General features: G+C 36.6%; 2 protein-coding genes across 2 annotated transcripts in view; one reads left to right on the top strand and one right to left on the bottom strand.

The window, feature by feature from the left end:
* Positions 1-3,630: 3,630 nt before the first annotated feature.
* LOC140234276 (transmembrane protein 14C-like) lies at positions 3,631-9,178 on the bottom strand. The gene is made up of 4 exons (XM_072314336.1): positions 8,864-9,178; positions 7,920-8,021; positions 6,516-6,603; positions 3,631-5,687 (listed from the first exon to the last, which is right to left on the bottom strand). The coding sequence occupies exons 1-4, from the start codon at positions 8,934-8,936 to the stop codon at positions 5,645-5,647; spliced, it is 306 nt and encodes a 101-aa protein (XP_072170437.1). The 5' UTR covers positions 8,937-9,178; the 3' UTR covers positions 3,631-5,644.
* A 270-nt stretch (positions 9,179-9,448) lies between these two features.
* The window catches only part of LOC140234277 (CDK5 and ABL1 enzyme substrate 2-like), a 32,771-nt gene continuing 23,242 nt past the window's right edge, over positions 9,449-18,977 (top strand). The window contains exon 1 of the mRNA XM_072314338.1: positions 9,449-9,858. Coding sequence (XP_072170439.1) covers positions 9,449-9,858 — 410 coding nt within the window. The remainder of the gene's footprint in view (positions 9,859-18,977) is intronic.

Genomic DNA, 18,977 nt, shown 5'->3' on the forward strand with positions numbered 1-18,977 from the left:
GCTGTAACGTGCTCCGGCTTTCGTAGAATATTTTTTCACTTGATATTAAATTTGTCCCTGTTAAGCAACAGCAGTATTATTATTGTTATTATTATTATTATCATTATTACTATTATCACCACCACCATCATCGATCATCATTATAATCATCTTTTTTTCTTTTTTTTTTATGAAGCAATGTCATGCTGAAAGTACAGCTCGATTCTTTTTTTTTTTTCTTATGAATGCACTGTCATGCTAAAAGGACAGCTCCATTTGATTTTAATGAAAGTAAGTAAGCAGTGTATGTTGTTTTTTTCGGTGTGTTGTATATTCTTTACGAATGCACTGTTTCTGCTGAAAGTACAGCTTGGTTTGATTTCATTATAATTGTGTTTTGTTGAATCGTGGATTCTATGATACATGTGATTTGATTTATCATGAAACTGTATTGAATATGGAATCAATAAAAGATTATGGAAAAAAATCATCATCATCATTATCATTTTCATTATTATTATTATCACTTCCACCACCATCATCATTTTATCATTCTTATTATCATTATTTTTATCATTGATATTTTCATAATCGATAATGATATTCATTTATAAAGTTTTCTTACAATATTTCTAATCACTTTAACCAATAATATACACGTAATATAAAATGGAAAAAAGTAAAATATGAACATATATTTTGTGTGTGTGTGTGTGTGTGTGTTTGTGTGTGTGCTTACCCATTCGTCACCCTCTCATTTTCGTCACCCATTTGTCACACTCTCATCTAATTTTTCTTCAGTATCATTATGACCCTCCCCTGTCACAAATATATCACAAGTTAGCGCAAGAAATCACAAGCAAACTCAAATTGAAATCACACTTCAACTCCGATACACTGAAATATTTTCCTTTGTAATATTATAATCGTTGTGTTAAAATTTGACTTAAAACAACATTTATTAACAGTATTTCAGCGTAGCTGGCAGCATACATTGTTCTTGTGTATGATGACGTCACGTGGTAAACGATCGATCGAACAAATTACGAATTCTATCGACTACGAACGAGACAAGCGAGACGACACGTCTAGGCTACAACATCCTTAGAACAGATTTTAAGGTTAGGTAGGTAAATTACAAGGTAAAAAATTGGAAATTTTGTGGAAAATTTGTTGGAAATCAAAATTTCTTACCTGCTTCCTTCTCATGTTGGGCGGTAAGTCAGGTATGTTTATTCCATGGGCGTATCGGCAAATTTTGCGCTTATTCCTACGCGTAATATCGCTTGCTATACGCAGTTACGCTATGCGCGATCTTTACGTCCCTGCGCGAGACCTAGTACCCTTACTATATTTGATATTTGTATGTCCTTTATCTCCTTCACTTTCTCTTCCTTCCACGCCTAGAGCACTCTGCAGAGTGGATTTGGCGCTATATAAATCATATCAATTATTATTATTATTATTATTATACTCGATTATCAATGGAAATTCCATAATCATTATTCACTGTCAGTCTAACTTGTTACACCCACAGTATTACACGCGACCTACCTGAATGTCTGACAATGTTTCAGTTTCCATTTTCTGGTCATGATGTGTTGTGGTCCTTCGTCTGTCCTCGCTCTCCCCCATCTTCAGAAGATATCCAAACGGATTGGAAGTGAAAATAGACATCTCCCTGCCGGTTGGAAAAGATATGAACTCCGTCAAATGATGCATTTGACCAGGACCAAGGCAAAGATGCGAAAATCTCTAGCGGTGCATTGATGCCTTTTCGTGCAAGCAGCGCTACAACACACCCAAACCCATGGATCGGATGTTTTGCGTAGTCCTACTACGTTTTGCGTTTAGTTGGTGGTGGGATGCCGATTGCATGCGCTGTGATTTTCAAACTGCGCGCACAAACTTGTTACGCGCTATCTAGCCGATGGTGTGGCACTCCGTGTCACACGGCACTGCTCCGTGTCAGGTGCGGGATCCATCTATAGCCTGCTATTTTTCTGTTTTTATAGCAAACTTTGCAGTTTGTTTATAATCAAAACATCTGCATGTTTTGTTTTTTTTAACTTCCACTTGACACATTTAGTCAAGAAATTGAAGAAAAAGATTTAATAGGCTACATCACGCTCTTTATCACAGACGTTTATAAATGCGCATTCAATAATTTCAAGGGGGAAAAAGAAATAAAAAAGGTGTTCAATAGATGACGATATTTTGTATATTTGTTAACATATGTGTATAATGTATGTATATGAAGGGTTTGTTTGCAAAAACCGATAAGTCCATTTTTGAAGATTTTGAAGTATGATCTCTGTCATAAAGTACAAAATAATACCTTTTAAATGATATATTGGTCACTACATATAAAGCTATATTTTTGAAGATATGGTCAAAAGAAGCAAAACTTTTCTTATTATTTTCTTTATTTTTCTTGACCTTTAATCGCAAATATCTCCATTTGGCAAATATGGACTTATCGGTTTTTGCAAACAAACTCTTCATATATATATATATATATATATATATATATATATATATATATGAGTATCTGAATATAAGAACGACCCAAGTCCATGGAAGACCATTTCGAGTAAACTGAAAAAAAAAAAAAAAAAAACTTCATATCTTTTTTATTTGTCCAATAATATTCTATTTAACTGTGATGGGAAGGCAACATTGTATATACAAATTAGAACATATATTATTATGACAATTAACATTTACTGGTGTACATTAATTGTGGAGAGGCCATTTTGTGTGATGGACTTGGGTCGTTCTTTGATTCATATACATGATATTCTGCTACAGAGACAACGAGATTTTACCCAGTGTGGTGGGGAGGAGAAAAATCTCTTTGTATAGAGATGAGAGAAGGACGAGAGAGGGCGCTATAATACGAATGTAAGAATGACCCATAGAGCTGTATTTAATACAGCTCTATGGAATGACCCAAGTCCTTCATTCTTACATTCATATAAGATTTAACTCATTTATTTCAGGCACTTCCGGGGGGTAATTAGGATTTATCATTTATACACAAGATGAGTCCATGCATAAGCTACAATTTCCCATGTCAAACTAAATTTGGCCAAAAATTGGACTTGGGTCGTTCTTATATTCAGGTCTTAATATATATATATATATATATATATATATATATCTGATTGAAATTGAACACAAAAGTACAGTATTACGTAGCAGACAGATCGAGTGGTGTAGGTGTGGGTGCGAGTGTGCGTGTGTATTTAGAAATTATAAAATCTGTTTATTTTCAGTTTGGCTACAATTTGTTCGTACATGGAAGAATGATTAGAAATATTTTGGTCTTCATGTCTTCTTTCAGCATCTTTCCTGCTATCTCTCCGTCCATCCCCTATCTCTCCATCTATTCAACCAAGCACTCAAGACATACAAAGTGCTCTCGTCCTTCAGGTCAGGATCCCGGACCAAAACGAAAGAAGAAGAAGGAGGAGGAGGAGGAGGTGGTGGTTTGAACATTGTTTTGTGTCGGGTTCCTTACATTTCCAACATATGCAGGGGTGAATAGCTGCTATTCCACACATTCATGCAAAAACTATGATTTAATCGAGTGTGAAAATAATCATGTGCATCTCTTAACATATCAACAGAGCGTAGAAAACAAAACCGTATGTTTTGAGGCAGTATTTATTAACGTTTAACAAATACACTGCATTAATATCCTCCTGAATTACAAATCACAATCTTCAAGAATTTGTAATTATAAGGCTATTCCTGCACAGGAAATACAAAATCACATTTCTCCTGCTCAATTCACAATGACAGATTGTTCAATTGAAGACAAGGTTTGCCTATGACAGTAATCCTTGAAACAAAGACAAATGAATGCGTATCAGAGGATGAAACTTTGGGAGAAAAACTCAAACCGAGAATTATATCAATAAAAGTAGTTGTTACACAGTCGACTATCATAACGAACTAAGGAATCACTTTAATCTGATATAAAAGAGTTTGAAAAACAATAGAATACAAAGAAACTTAGATCTCTGGGGCAAGAGAAATCACCTTGCTATAAGAGTACCAAAGTGTGGTGTCATAAGCCATTCATCACCATGGAAACTGGTTCTAAACAACCTCATCTGTCTCCCAAGTGCTTCTGTGCGCACCTGGTTCCAACTCAAGCTATAACAAAAGACCGTGACATCATCACTTTGGTACCCTTTAACATGAGCTTGCAGGAGAACAAAATGTATTCTATAAGAATGGCAAGTGTCATTTTCAAAAAACTCCAGCATTGACAAAGGATGGAAAACTGTAAGAACACAAAAGGCAGACACACAATTGTATGATCAGATGATAGTACTGGCGAATGGTGTTGTCACTTTCACAAAATACTGATATCAATCTCTTTTAATTGACCATGATGAGACGAAATGTAATGTCTTTTTTATGAACTGCTAAATCTGAAAACAGGCAATCAGTAAGGTCATCTTCCAAATATTCCCATGATATGAAAATTGTCTTCCATTGGGTTTAAATCATGATGTGCTTCATCTTTTTGGCCTTACTACTAGAAGAGAAGAAGGAACCCAAGACATTATTTTTCTGTAAAGTAACTGCAAAATGGAACACTCAGCTGCAACTGAAAGACACAAATTCTGTTTTCATCAGCTAACTGGGAAGTGAAGAATAGAAACCGATGTATCATTTATTTCAGAGCTTTGTTCACAGCATATGTGCTGTCTTGAAAATGTATAAGTCATGCTTTTTTTATCTGACTTTCTCTCACAGTAAATGGCAAAGAAATAAAATTTATATTCTCAACTCCTTCCCATCATTGCAAACTGTAGATTTAGATACTGAAGTGATAAAATATTGCATTTTAAATGGCGGTTTATCCTTTCCCACAAACCTTGAAGGGTGATGTCATGTGACATGTCCAAATTAAAGAGTTTGTTTACAAATATGCTTACTGACATTTCTGCCATTCTAAAATAATGGAACAGAGTGGGCATTTCAGAGTGGGCATTTCAAGACAAGTGTCTTGTCTGTGATATTTACTGATTAATTTGCTCTCAGCCAACCAGATGGAAGGATTTCAGTAGTGTAAAACAGCTGTCAGTGACTAATAAGGTTCATGAAATGCTGCCCACATTGCACTCTACTTGGTCATTCAATTCATAATTGTATTCCTTTTTTTAAGATTGAAAGAAACAAAAAATAATCTGCATTCTTTCCAATCATTTGACTCCAATCAGTTACATGTATGGTACAAAAATAAGAAATTCACTGCTTTTTAGGAAGCACTGACTGCATCACCAAATATCAAACAGCAAACTTGCAGTTTGAAAGCATGACAAAGTCCAGCCTTACTTTTCTCTTTTAGGCACAAGCATTCAACCATGAATTAATTTGAAATCACTTTGCCATATAATGTTTCACTCTCTTGAAGTGTTCCCCCTTCCCACCTTCTCTCTCCTCTCTATTCTATTCTTTTCTCCTCTTCTTGCTTATATCTTTTTATATTAGCCTTGGGCTACTTATACAAGCAATCACAGGCATACTGCATAAAAATAGGAATTGGGGCATTATAGTGCATTTTGAGTCAGTAAAAAGAACATTTCAATTTGAAGACACCTTCCAGTAGCGATGCAGATGTCCGCTGACAGTCGGTGAATTCAGTTTACTTCAACAGTCTGGAACCATAGCGGAGTATCATAAGGAGACTGTAGATGAAATTAGAGATCAAAAGTGAACATAAACAGACACACGGCAACAAAATTGTTATTTGAACTTTGTTGTGTTGTTTCTTATTGTAGATGGACAAAGCATTGCACATTTTTTTCTTTAAAAAAAAAATCACAAATACTTGCTGATAAGATGTAAGTCTGATTTTCCATCTATACATCATTAATAAGATGGGGAAATGCAATGGAACTGTATGTTTGAAAGTATATGTAACACCATAGGCCTCAGACATAGCTATTGTGCAATTGCAATAGAATGAATTCATGGTGGCTCAGGCAGAGCCAAAGATGGAGACTACTCACAATAATGGTTCATTCAAGTCTGGTTTCATAATTGTTTAGATATGCTCCAAAACATATTTTTATAAATCAACTGCAGTACAGTGTATATTGTAGTCATGATAATCAAAGACAATTTTGAAGGGAGAAAAATATTCAATGTACACTGCATTTATAAACACCATTTGACAAAATTGTTACAAGAATAGTTAATTCACACCTACAGTAAAAATAGAGAGCTCTGTAAAATTAATCATCTACAGCGTGTACAATGGTTTTGGCAAACTGTAACACACATGTATAAGATGCACCCCGACTTTGGATTTGGAGCAGAAAAAAAAAACAAAAACAAAAACAAAAACAAACAAACATGGACATGTGTACTTGCATTCGTGTATAATCAATATTTTTCAGGACAAAAAAAAAGGTGCATCTTATACATGAGTGCCTACAGTACTCATTCATTCATTCAAGATTTTTTTTTTTAATACCACCGTATAAAGTCAAATACCAACAGGAATAACACACCTGAGGGATGCCACAAGACCAGCTGGCATGAACTTCCCACTGTTTGAAAACCTGTAACCCATGATCCCACACAACACAGCAGCAGTGCCTGTAACAGAGAGAAAAATCAAATTGACAGCTTATGCTTAGGATGGTTTATTATATGTGACCCTGCACCACAAAACACATAAAAAGTCGCCAGACATGGATTTTTAGTTAAGGGCAGATCCTGAAAGAGTAGACTCTAAGCTTTGAAATGATGAATAACTCACTTCAAATGGATTCTCCTAACCTATATAAATATTGGAAAGAAAGCACACACTCAGGAAAAGTGTGAACTGAGAAAAGAGGCTCTGAAGTACAGTGTGTATTCAAGCGTTTAATCTTGACCAAGCCGCGCTGCCTGTGCGATGAATGTGACAAAAAACAGGAAGTAAACCACCGGAGTAACAACAATGAAGGGATTATCAAATCGAACTGAAATTGAGCATGCCTTATTAACACTCTATGTCTGTAATTAATGCCAACTTTCAAAGCAGTAGCGTCATCCTTTCAAAAGTTATTAGAGACGAAAGTGAAGAGTGTGTGCAAGGTTTAACTCAGAAATAAAAATTGGACTCTAAAGACACATCCAATCACAGTATTCTACCATACCAAAAATGTTCGAGATAAACTGCTAAAAAAAACACACTTTCATGCCCGTTTTATGATCCCAAATTTTAGCTTAATGTAGAAGAAGACTTGCTCTTTCAGAAAATATGAAAAAGTCAAGATCGGCTAGGTTGACCGATTTCACCTATTTTCAGTCTTCACGCAAAATCAGTGTGTTCGTTTTGTGGTGCACGGTCACACATGCACTTTTTTGGTGTCCTTTTAAAATACGTCCAAGCTCAATTACTGTAAATACATGTATGTAAAAAACCCCATCAAATGCCAAATATGCAGAAAGCCACCTTGGTGAAACAATGATTGGAAAATGTAATGCATAGATTTTTAAGGGAAAAATTAAAAAGATATTCAAGAAAGTACTCTTCGTGTGCATTTTTCACTTTTCACTTTTTTTCACTATTTTTTTGTAAAGTTTGCTCAATGCAGTTTTCTAGATTCATACCTGCTATTTCATCATGCATCACTCTCTTTTTTTTATCTTCTTCTCTTTTAAATCAATCTTTGTTTCCAGATCAAAGAAAAAATATGAGCATTATGAAAAATGCAGGCAGAGAGTCACTCTGTATTCAAAGTACATTTATTTCATATGTTTGTATTCAAAATGTGTGTATAGTCAATACGAATTCAAATATAAAGCATTTAGAATTCTCTTCTGCTTTTACAATTTATTAGATGAATGCAGTTGCTGTAGAGATCTTCGGTGTCAGAAAATTGTAGTCTCTTGCATCCAGAAGGAGCACTTTCAGCTGTACTTACCGAGAATGGGGTAGACATTCATTGGATCTTTTGAAGTCAAAGAAGCTCCGTATCCAGCCAAACATCCAAACAGCAAACCAGCCCCCAGAGACATGGTGCTACCTGTGGTTCAGAGAGGTTAAAGGTTTGCATGAAAGACACAACAAATAATGTAATATTTGATAAACTTTGCTACATCAGTCACAGAACTTTTAATATTATGTCATATCACTGCATTACAGAATCTGGGCGACTCTGCACTAGTGACAGTGTTACAAAATTCACAAGCATCAAATTATTATGTTTCAAGCACATAGAACTATTGGTTTATGTGTGTGTGTGTGTGTGTGTCTCTCTCTCTCTCTCTCTCTCTCTCTTTCTCTAACCCCTCTTCTAGAAAGTAGAATTCATGCAAAAGACAATAGAGTAGAATCTACACATTTTTTGATAGGGGGGGGGGGGGTCAGGCATTTGAAACCTGTACAGATCTAATTGCATTTATCATAGGTTCAGCATTCTGTCATCGTAAAATATAATTTGACTTGTTATATTACCATTTTGACGATTGCAAAATTTGATGCACATTGCCAGGTCAATTTTCACTTCATAGCATACTTTATTTGGTTTGGAAATATGTAGAATCTATGTATATATCATGTGTAGGTAGTGTAGTGTATACACGTACGTGTATGACTGACAATGCTAGGATACACGCACATAATGTCAAATAAAAATGAACACAAGAAAATAATCGACAATGTAGAAACTAACCATGTATCTTATACATTGTAGTCCTACTGTACACTCAGTTCTACCAGAATCTAGCACCATGCACTGCCAGGCTTCACTAGTTTACATGTGTAATCAAAATGAATGAAAGCATCAAAGAACAATCTGACACTAGTGACAGTTTCCCATAGCCATACTTTGGATATAACTTGCATAATATCAAATCTATGATGTACCTGCTTTGAGGTAGCCAACTACTCCGCCTATCGCCACGATGGCTGCATATCCGAATCCCAGAACATCTGTCATTTTGCAGCTTGTGAAATTTACAGATTCTTGAAGCGAATATCAGTAGAAACTTGCTCCTCCGGCACCCAGCACGTTTGGAACGATCACCTGTAGATCTACTACACTTGTATTCCAGACAACAAGCAGGAGTACCACCGGGCCACCACTATCAACACAGCCACCAGCACTGGCCGCTTCAACCACCAGCAAATCCACGATCAGTTTTATTTACACGTTTTACGTTACGTATCACACGTAGATTCTAAGTATGATTCAGTCGAAGCAGATAACTGCGTAGGAAACTTATGAAGTGCCAAAATTAAACAGGGCACAAAGGGTAAAAATTGTTTGAAAGGGATTTGATATTTTACCATCTTATTTCATGTTTATAGAATGTAACTGTGGAAATTTCTTTTGATAACAACTGCCTTGAGAAGCAAAAAGCTGTAAAAATAATTATTGACGTGTGGGGCTATAGTAAATTGGAATGATTAGAACACTGTCGGCATTCCGTAGGCTTTTTCTTCCAAAACATGGCGGATAACGTGAAGAAGAAATCTCATTTGCGACATGCAAAAAGACGCATTGAAGCCGTAAATTTCTTGTCCAACATATCTCTGGATGGCAGTACCCCACCATCTTTAATCAAAGGGAAGCAGAGCTTAGAATCTAACAACGCGAAAGCTGAAAACAACAGTGATATCAACAACCAGTGCAATGAGTTTTCGCGCAACAGCAGGAGCGAGCGTGATGTCACCGACGGGGGAGGGACATTCATCGGAGGAGTTCAGGCGACGGGTCAGGGGAGGTCCACGGTCGATACGCCCAATAGCAGCATACAGTGTAGCACGCGGGTCGCCCGTACCAGAAGCCGCCGAACTTCGGGCGAGAAAAGTCCACCCGTTTCGTCCCACAGATATGACTCGCCTTTCTACCACTCCGGGTAAGAAGATCACTAAAAAGCTAATTCAGCCATTGCTTAGATTTCAGTCCTTTATTTCTCGTGTGACGAAGGTAATTTAACTTGATTCTTGACAATTGATAAATAAAGAATGAATTGGGGGGGGGGGGGAGCTGAGCTGGGGAGGCTGCAGCTCCTTTTAAGGTTCTCAAAAAGAAAAAAATGAAAGAAAGATTGAAAAAACAAGTGGGGGGGGGGGGCAATTGGGGGAAAATCTCGATACCCATGACCCATGCCATCTGTCCACAGCCCTAGCTGTATACATAGCCATAGGCTATCCGCTTAAGCTGGTGTGGTATAGCCCCACCCACGCCCACCTGGCCCTGAAAAAAAAAAAAGATATTCCTCAGCCCCTGGCCATTATAATGCCCCCAGAACCTGCTTGATAGAATAATAGAATGATAATGATAGAACTCATCTGCAATGTCTACAGTACAGCCATACAGGAGTACAGTATGGCTCTAAAGCAGATTTGCAACCTTGGTACCTTGATCTGCCACCTTGATGGAATAAGAAAGATGTGCGTTGATTGATACCTTTTCATTTTTTATAAGCATGAATTAGCCATGTCCTGCCCTCCATTAAATGCACAGAGGCAATAGTTTTCAGTAAGTCTTTGGAAGAATTGGAAGAGGCAGTAGTTTTCAGTTATATTATAAGTCTTTGAAAGAATAACCTCTACATAAAGATTTTTTTTTTTAATGCATTAGGGTAAGAGTACCGGTATTTGGCCAGCTACGCGGTATCGATGTTCGGTCACTTATCATTAGTCACCAGCCAGTAAGTTCAACTGTCGCAACACACGCAAATCACATCAATTCACATACTTGCACACTCATTCACAACAGGAAACTCCGTAAAGGAAATTTCCGTACGTGCCAATACAGTGTCTCAATGTACAAGAGTTGAATGCAAGTGCCGAATCCGCAGTATTCGGTCACCAACGGGCTCCGCAACGTCCCCGATGCAATTTTGCACCAACAAGGTAGTGCCCAGCACATTTTTCAGCTGCCTTGAACACGCATTGACCGAATACTGGTTGTGGTGACCGTATTCTGGGGAATTTTCAAGGTGACACAAATTTTGGGATTTTGTGAAATTCTGTGTGATATTTAACAAAATGAAAATTGAGATTAAAGAAATTTGATATATTTCACATACATTGCTGTGGATATGGTGTATGTATGTATTATTTTAGTTTGAAAAATATTGCAGAAAAGCTTAAGTGACCGAATACTGGGGGTTCTACCCTATTAAAAAGTGTTCCAAGAGGCAATTTTTGTGGATGGCATATTCTTTATTTCTGAAAAACCACATGAATCTTTCATTGTTATTGTATTAAACCTCTGCTCAAACAACCACCCCTCCAAAACTTTTCTATTCTGGATGTTACACGTTTGTCCTGCAACAATATTCAAAGCAAGATAATACTGATGTGTATCGTTTATGGCGCGCCAGAGGGGAATCAAATATTTATGTTCGACACCGACTAAAAAACCATTTCATCAAGTAAAATTTCATTCAACAAAAGTATATTCGACAAAATATATATTTGATAAAAGATATATTCAATAAGATATGTATTTGACAAAAATATATTCAAACAAAATATATATTTGACAAAAAAATATATAGGTTTGACCAAAATATATATTTGACAAAAATATATATATATTTCACCAAAATATATTTGAGCAAAATTATATTTGACCAAAAATATATTTGACCAAAAATATATTCGACAAAATATATATTTCACCAAAAATATATTTGACACAAAATATGTTTGACCCAAAATATATTTGACCAAAAATATCTGACGAAAATATATTCGACAAAATATATTCATTTCAACAAAAATCTATTAGACCCAAAATATATTTGACAAAAAGTGTTTTACATACATGGCTTTCCATACTTTCGAAAAAAAAAAAAAAATCATTCAATGAACGAAAAACCATTCCATGAAAATACATTTCATGAGCTGAAATACGTTTCATGACAAAATACGTTCGACAAAACGAGTGCGCAATATTCGCTGTGTACCAAGCTGGCCCATGCGACTTGTCTACATGCAGCGCAACACGTACGCATGCATACACTGCACGTGTACCATGCATAGCACACTACAGCTAGCTAGCCTAGCCGGCCCGTGATCGGCGCGGCGCAGCCGCTGGCCGCCTTGGTGGGATGCTCGATCGAGTGGTGGGTTTTGAGCGCGGTAGCTTTCGCGATTTCGATGTCGATCTAGCTCAAGACTTCACGCATGGGCAATGGGCTTCCACTGTTCTGAAAGTGGGAGTAGGAATGATCCCGCCATGGCGTTATGCAAAAGATTCAGCACAGCTTAATCTCCGCCATTATTGCCAGTTGGCGAGCGCGAGATCGGGATCAGGTCGTGGCCGTGGCAGAGCAACATCAGCGGTAACCGCATGCAGCAGCGACCCCAACACGTTACTGGTTACAGCGCCCCGCGCCGGGGTTACATCATCACAATACAAATACATAGTACTAGTATTTCATCACATCATCACTATACAACCAGCTATATACCTCATCACTGTACAACCAGATACATACTTCATCACTACACAACCAGATACATACTTCATCACTACAACCAGATACTTCATTTGATGAATCTTCAAGTCTGATTGGTTAAGAATTGGGGCATACAGTCAGCAATTACCTGTAGTTCCCACAGTACCCAAACTGACCCATATTATACTAAACTGCCCTCTTGATTTGTAGCAGCACATTCATATGCACATGTAGGGTAAGCACTTGGCTTCAATAGTGAGAGAGGTGACCAATATCCAATACAATTGCAATGCACGTGAAATGGCAGCGCAGATATGTGAATTGGCTATCCAAAAGCTATTGCCATCAACCTACTAAATTTTCATATACAATTTTCTTCATTATATAATACATGTATGTACAGATATGAACTGCTTTTCTTCAAGGCAGTTGTTGCTATCGGTGCCCCTGTAAGGTTCCTTGGGTCATAGCACAGAGCCGAGATCCCTCGTGGTAATGATATCAACAATTCCCCGAAGAGCAGTCCATATTTGCACTCTAGGAGATTGTCATTAAAAACTTCATGTCTGAATAGATGGGAGAAGTGTTGTGTGGTGGTTAGTAGAGGTGCCATTGAACTACGGCAAACATATTCCATATGTAGTATCAAAATGTCAATAAATGTTTGTAGAATATGTTGAAGGAATTGAACTACAGTCAACCTTGCCCATGTTGAATCTATTTGGACTGAAGAAATAGCTTCGATCAGAGAAAATTCAACTAATGAGGGATTAAAATTAATAGAATGTACCGGTATAAAGAGAAGAGGACTTGAAAAGGACCTTTGACTTGGGTGATTATTTGACTTATGCGAGGCCAGCTTAAGCAAGGTTGACAGTATTTTCATTTGTGTTGGAACTTTTGCAGCAGTTATCAAAGAATGAATAAAACTGGATACAAATATAGAATCCATGTTATAAAACTTGCAAGGATGATACACTAATTTCATCACAATCATAGTCATGGATTGAAAAGGAACACATATATGCTATTATGTGCCAAGTTTTTTTTTTTTTTTTTGTATGTGAGGGGGTGTGTGTGTGTGTGTTTTCATTTGATTGCTCTTATGGTTTGTTCACTTATAGGTCTCCATACTTTCAACACTGTTATTATTCCTCGAGTACTAGTAGTATGTTGCACTGCATCTTGTATGAAAAAAACAAACAAACACCAAAACCTCTAATTTTGCAGTCATTCACCTGGAGCATATACATCTGTACTGTACTCTTCTGAGCAGCAGTAAACTAATTTGCCCATTCACAATGAACTGGTTGTTTCCAGTTGCACAACTTACAATATATATAGAAAACTTACAGTTTGTGGGATGGCGTCATTCAGTTGTGTACACAGCTATATGATGTATGTAGTAACTATCTCACTTTTTCAGTCATAAATTTATCTTGTGTATCATTCATCCACTCACGCATTCAATCACTCCTTTCACTTTGTATGCCAAGTTAACAAGGAAAGATATTCGTGCCATACCAATCACAAGATGGAAATTTAATTGCAGTCATTAACAATTCTGGACATAAAAGAAATACAAAGTTTATGTAAATAACACTGTATATTCAAATTGGCTTGCCATTATTCAACAAGACAGCTCGCACTGCTGTTGTATGTATTCCACACAACCTACTAAAGAGCTCTGAACCACACTGCTTTCACAGTAGTTTGGGTACAGTCCCTTTGTTATCAGTCCATATTTTCCATTCACAACAGACCCAAGAGATGTCACCTGTAGGCCACACAGTTTTGGGGGATAAATTGTTTCCTGTCATGAATCGCCCACTTATGGCCAGAAGTAACAAGATTTCAGAGGCTGAACTTATTTCACAGATGAGCCAGCAGGCAGTATTTCTAACATTATGGCATTGTTATTTCATGTTACTGAGTAAGATCTGAATATTACTGAGTACATGTATTACCATGTAAAATTTGTATGCTTACCGTTATGTTGTAAAAGTTGCATCGCAGATTACAATTTGCACTGAAATAACCCCCATATTTCTCCTGTTGAAACATTGAAATATACATTTTCTTCATCAGACACTCACAGATAAAACATAATAACATATGATAACCAATAATTACAGTATATAGTGCCTTTTCAAAAAAGACTTGAAGCACTTCAACAATTACAACACTGATCCACTTACAATGTAACATGTAGGGGGCTCGTAGGCATGGCACATCCAGTCAATATTTGAAATATTACACTTTGAAAAGTCGCAAGTAATTAATGCAGGTTTGATTCATTTCAGAAGGGATCTTTCTTTTCTATCAAAAACAGATCCCTTAACTTCCAAGCTTCAATCATATTTCTTACATGTCATGTGGTTGAAGCTTCTCTGGCATTGCCAGCTTAATGCCACAGTCAAGGTGTCACAAATTCCAATCTTTCAAATTCATGAAATCAAATTCCAATCTTCTACAATCTAAATGAGGCAATTGGCACAAATGTACATGCCTTGTCACATATCTTTTTTTTTTTCTATATTTTTCAAATTCATTTCATTTCAGTCTCACAATAATTAATGAATGCTAATTTTGAATGGCAAGTACAATGCTTCTGCTCTGAAATTATGCTGTATACTGTAAACCTGTTTCAATCAGAGGGGGCAGAAATTTGCTTATGACACAAGTTAGCCTTAACCCAATGAGGACTGACTGATTTTGCGACAACAAGCATTTCCCATAGACACCTGCCCTAGTATACTCCGACTGGTTCTCAATTGGCAAAAGAGGAAACTCTGTTAAGCCAGACTTGAAGCACCTCCAGACATAAAGATTCTTACTCGCAAGTGGTACATGTACACTGATCTTTGAAGGCACTGAACACATAATAAAATTCTTATTAACATGAAAACTTGGCTTATACCAGTCTACTGTCAGCCGCCATTACAGGACAAAGATCATCAATGTAAAGTATTGTATCATCCAATGAAGTCCCATTCTCTGAGTATGACTACTGCACATCAATAGTTTATACAGGATCCTGCTGTGTACTTCACTGTGAAAACAACCTACAAACAATCAGAGTTAACATGATACAGACTACAACTGTGTCAAAGATAAGGTGGGTCTGAAAGTCAAGACTACACACAAGGCCTTATGAACATCAATGCTGAACTGTTACCACATACTAGTATATTATTCTGTATGTACAACTTTAATAAAGATGTGGAGTGTAAAACAGATGCACCCATCGTGTCACTGACTTCATTTGTATTTCCAGTTCCAGTGTATATTGTAAGCAACTTTGTTCAACTTTGTCAATAAACAAAACTATTTCACATTGATCACTTAAATAAACAGGATTGAAGTCAACATCCCTTTAAAATTAACTCTGAGACAAATAGAACTATGCAGATATTCATCAGTCTAGAGATACCACACAATTACACTTGCTGTAGGAAGTCTTTAATATTAGAATCTCAGATAAGCTGGAAAACATGATCAAGAGAGGCACTCCTGTATGGATTGTACATTGCTAAGTAATTGAAAAATAAAAACTTTATAAGACCAAGGAGGTACTAGTACCTCCTTGATAAGACGATAATTTTTACATTTACGAATAATTTCTGAATCCAAAAGAAAGATTCATATACACTCAACAACACTGACAAACAGACAGACACACAATAAAAACTCACACACCTATGAAGGAACTTTGTTCACAATGTGGACTAAATCACATTTTTGAACTAAGGAAAACCCACTAGAACTTTAGAAGACTGAGAGCTAAACACTATCAATTCTGTTTATGCTCTTCCAGCATTATCACAGCCAATGTGAAAAACTGAATGTGGATTTTTCTTCCCAACACCAGGATGTAAATCCTGCCTTTCCACTGTAAATCTTACTGTTTCCAACAATCTACATATGGCAGTTTATAGTTTACAGTCAGGGGTCCTTCAGCTCATATCATGTAATCTGACAATGTAAGTACATTTCAATTGGACCACAGTGATCAAATTAATCTATCATAAAATTTCATTCAAAGTTAAATGGTGCAGTATTTCGAGATATTTACATTGTAACCTCTGGCAATTTAAAGAGTCATGAATACTGAGGAAACACCACAGTATTTTTGTACTGAGCAAGGTGATATCCAATATTCTTACAGAGCTAGACCTGCTCATAATAAAGAGGATAAAATGGGTTTACCCCTTGCATAGAGACTATAAAATCTCTATCCCATTAAAAGTGCTATTCATTGGAGTGGGTAAAAGGAAAGCGATGGAAGGTTAATGGCAGGATGATGTCACGGTTTAGGGACAATATGAAGAATGATAGGAAAATGATGTGATGTCACATTAGTGTCATGATGATGTCACAGTGTTTGGTGATGATATCACAATAATGTGAGAATGATGCTATGATGTTATAAAGGTATAAGAATTATGTCTTGATGACAATGACGATGATGATGATGATTTAGTCTTATTCATAGAGGGTAGCCACTTTAGTGATCTTTGCACTGTTCTCCTTGTGGTTCCTGTTCACATTCATGAATGTAATTCAGCTATCAGGATTCTGTCATGATAATCTAATGATGATGTGAGGATGTCATGTTGATAATGAGCTGGCGATGTGATAGGGATGTAATATTGTCATAAAAATAATACAAACATTATTATGATGTCATGATGACTGAGGATGTGACATAAACACATTGAGTGGATTAGACATTGGAATGATTGGCAATGAGCCATATAATCAATCTTTCGCCTTCCCCTAACATCATCAGCTATCAACCAAAAAAAAAAAAAAAAAAAAATGGCTTGACTGAGAGTGATGGGTTGACATTGGTATTGGTATCCCTCTGAGTAACCAGTGCTATATAAGTTGCAAATATATCAAAGACGATTCTGACAGAGAATGTCATCACAACTATGAAATCTGTATGTTTACCTGGGAAAGGGGAGGGAGAGAACTAACCTGAATTCAATTTCATAGGGGCATGATTTGTTTTGTCCCTTTAAGCAGCATTACACATTAAAATGTTCTTGTCATCTTATCATCATACAAATCTGTAACTGCTGAAAGACTGCAATAGTGCAGATGAAAGAGTTGGCATTCATGTACCAATTGCAAAATTTCAAATACATGAAATCAAATGCTACAGATTCAAGAAATGAACTAAATATAAATGCATTACTCAATACTGGCAACCTTCATCATCAATAAAAACCATTATCAGTCATAATTGTTTAAAGTAAATGCCCATTATAAGAACCATGAGAAACACTTAAATATAAAACCTTGTGCAAACAGGAACACTTCCATAAGGAAAAAAAAAAAAAAAAAATCATTGTATTGGCGTAACCCGCCCGACCCTAGAAAACCCCCCGACCCTGAACTTTTCACACACAAAAAAAAGGAAATACATCGTTTTTACTGAGAGAGGGCACGATACGGGTTTGCGAATTATCAAAAACAACAACAACAACAACAACACCTGGTGTCGGAAAATGGCCGTGCAGTACAGCGTGTTGGCGACTGATAAGTCCGGTTCGAAGATTTTATTTAGTATTTTTCAGAGAATCGATTTGTCAGTGGCGCTGGGTGATTTAGCCAAGGAATTTCTGACCGGTATGTCGTGACGGCTTTTAAACTGGTTATATAACAAATTTTTGGATGCAACAGACCCTCTCTATCGAATGGGGTTTCGTTAAATATGAGTTTTACACCTAAAATACAGGTAGCAGGTACAATTGTACACAGTCTTCACTTATTAATGACTTTCACTGAGTATACCCAACCAAACAAATGTCCATGCACCAGTACATGTATGATGATTTTGACAGATTGAATGCGTCAGAAATACTGCAAAACCACATAAGATTCCTGCCAAGTATCAATGAGACCATCGTCGGGTCAAACAAGTTCAAAATCACACAGTTGCTTGATGATGTGACGCCGACTCAACCGCCGATGACCCTACTTTTAATCTCCGGCACAACTAAGACAGAGGAAGTCAGCATCACCAAGAAACAGATATCTGAAATGAGCAACAAAAATCAGTCAATCGAGAGTAAGTCATTAAAAGGAGTTCTATGGAAAAGAGTAAAACTGTGCCTGATTGCCCCTCTAATTAAACAGACATGGAAGTCATTGTAGTGCATTAGACATTAAATTAGTCAATTATACCATCCAGTCAGCAGCCTATGAAACCAAATATATAGCATTATTTTCCTACAAATATCTTATAAAGTGAAAAAAAGTATAAGAAACCTCTAATTTTCTCAAAACATGAAGCAGAGCAGAATACAAGAAATCCTACAGAAGCGCTGCGGCTTAGTTGTGAAGAAGTACAATCATGACAGATGTTTTACACATAGTTAACTCATTCAATTTTTTTGCTTTTAAAGGACACATTTGTACACATTAGCGTACAATGGGCAATAGTTTTACAATGTGTACAATTAACAATTAGCCTGTGATATTTAAATGACGGCCCTTGGTTTCAACAATAACATGGCAAAAGTGTGCGAATACACCAGTGGGATGGGAGA

The sequence above is a fragment of the Diadema setosum genome, chromosome 10, assembly GCF_964275005.1.
Source record: "Diadema setosum chromosome 10, eeDiaSeto1, whole genome shotgun sequence".
Classification (NCBI taxonomy): domain Eukaryota; kingdom Metazoa; phylum Echinodermata; class Echinoidea; order Diadematoida; family Diadematidae; genus Diadema; species Diadema setosum.

What these genes read in the sequence shown, in the direction of transcription:
- LOC140234276 (XM_072314336.1), bottom strand. Translation starts at nt 8,936, where the DNA reads ATGACAGATGTTCTGGGATTCGGATATGCAGCCATCGTGGCGATAGGC. An exon ending in GAATGTCTACCCCATTCTCG is followed by an intron (nt 6,604 to 7,919) that starts GTAAGTACAGCT and finishes TCTCTGTTACAG; the next exon opens with GCACTGCTGCTGTGTTGTGT. An exon ending in GGTCTTGTGGCATCCCTCAG is followed by an intron (nt 5,688 to 6,515) that starts GTGTGTTATTCC and finishes TTTCATCTACAG; the next exon opens with TCTCCTTATGATACTCCGCT.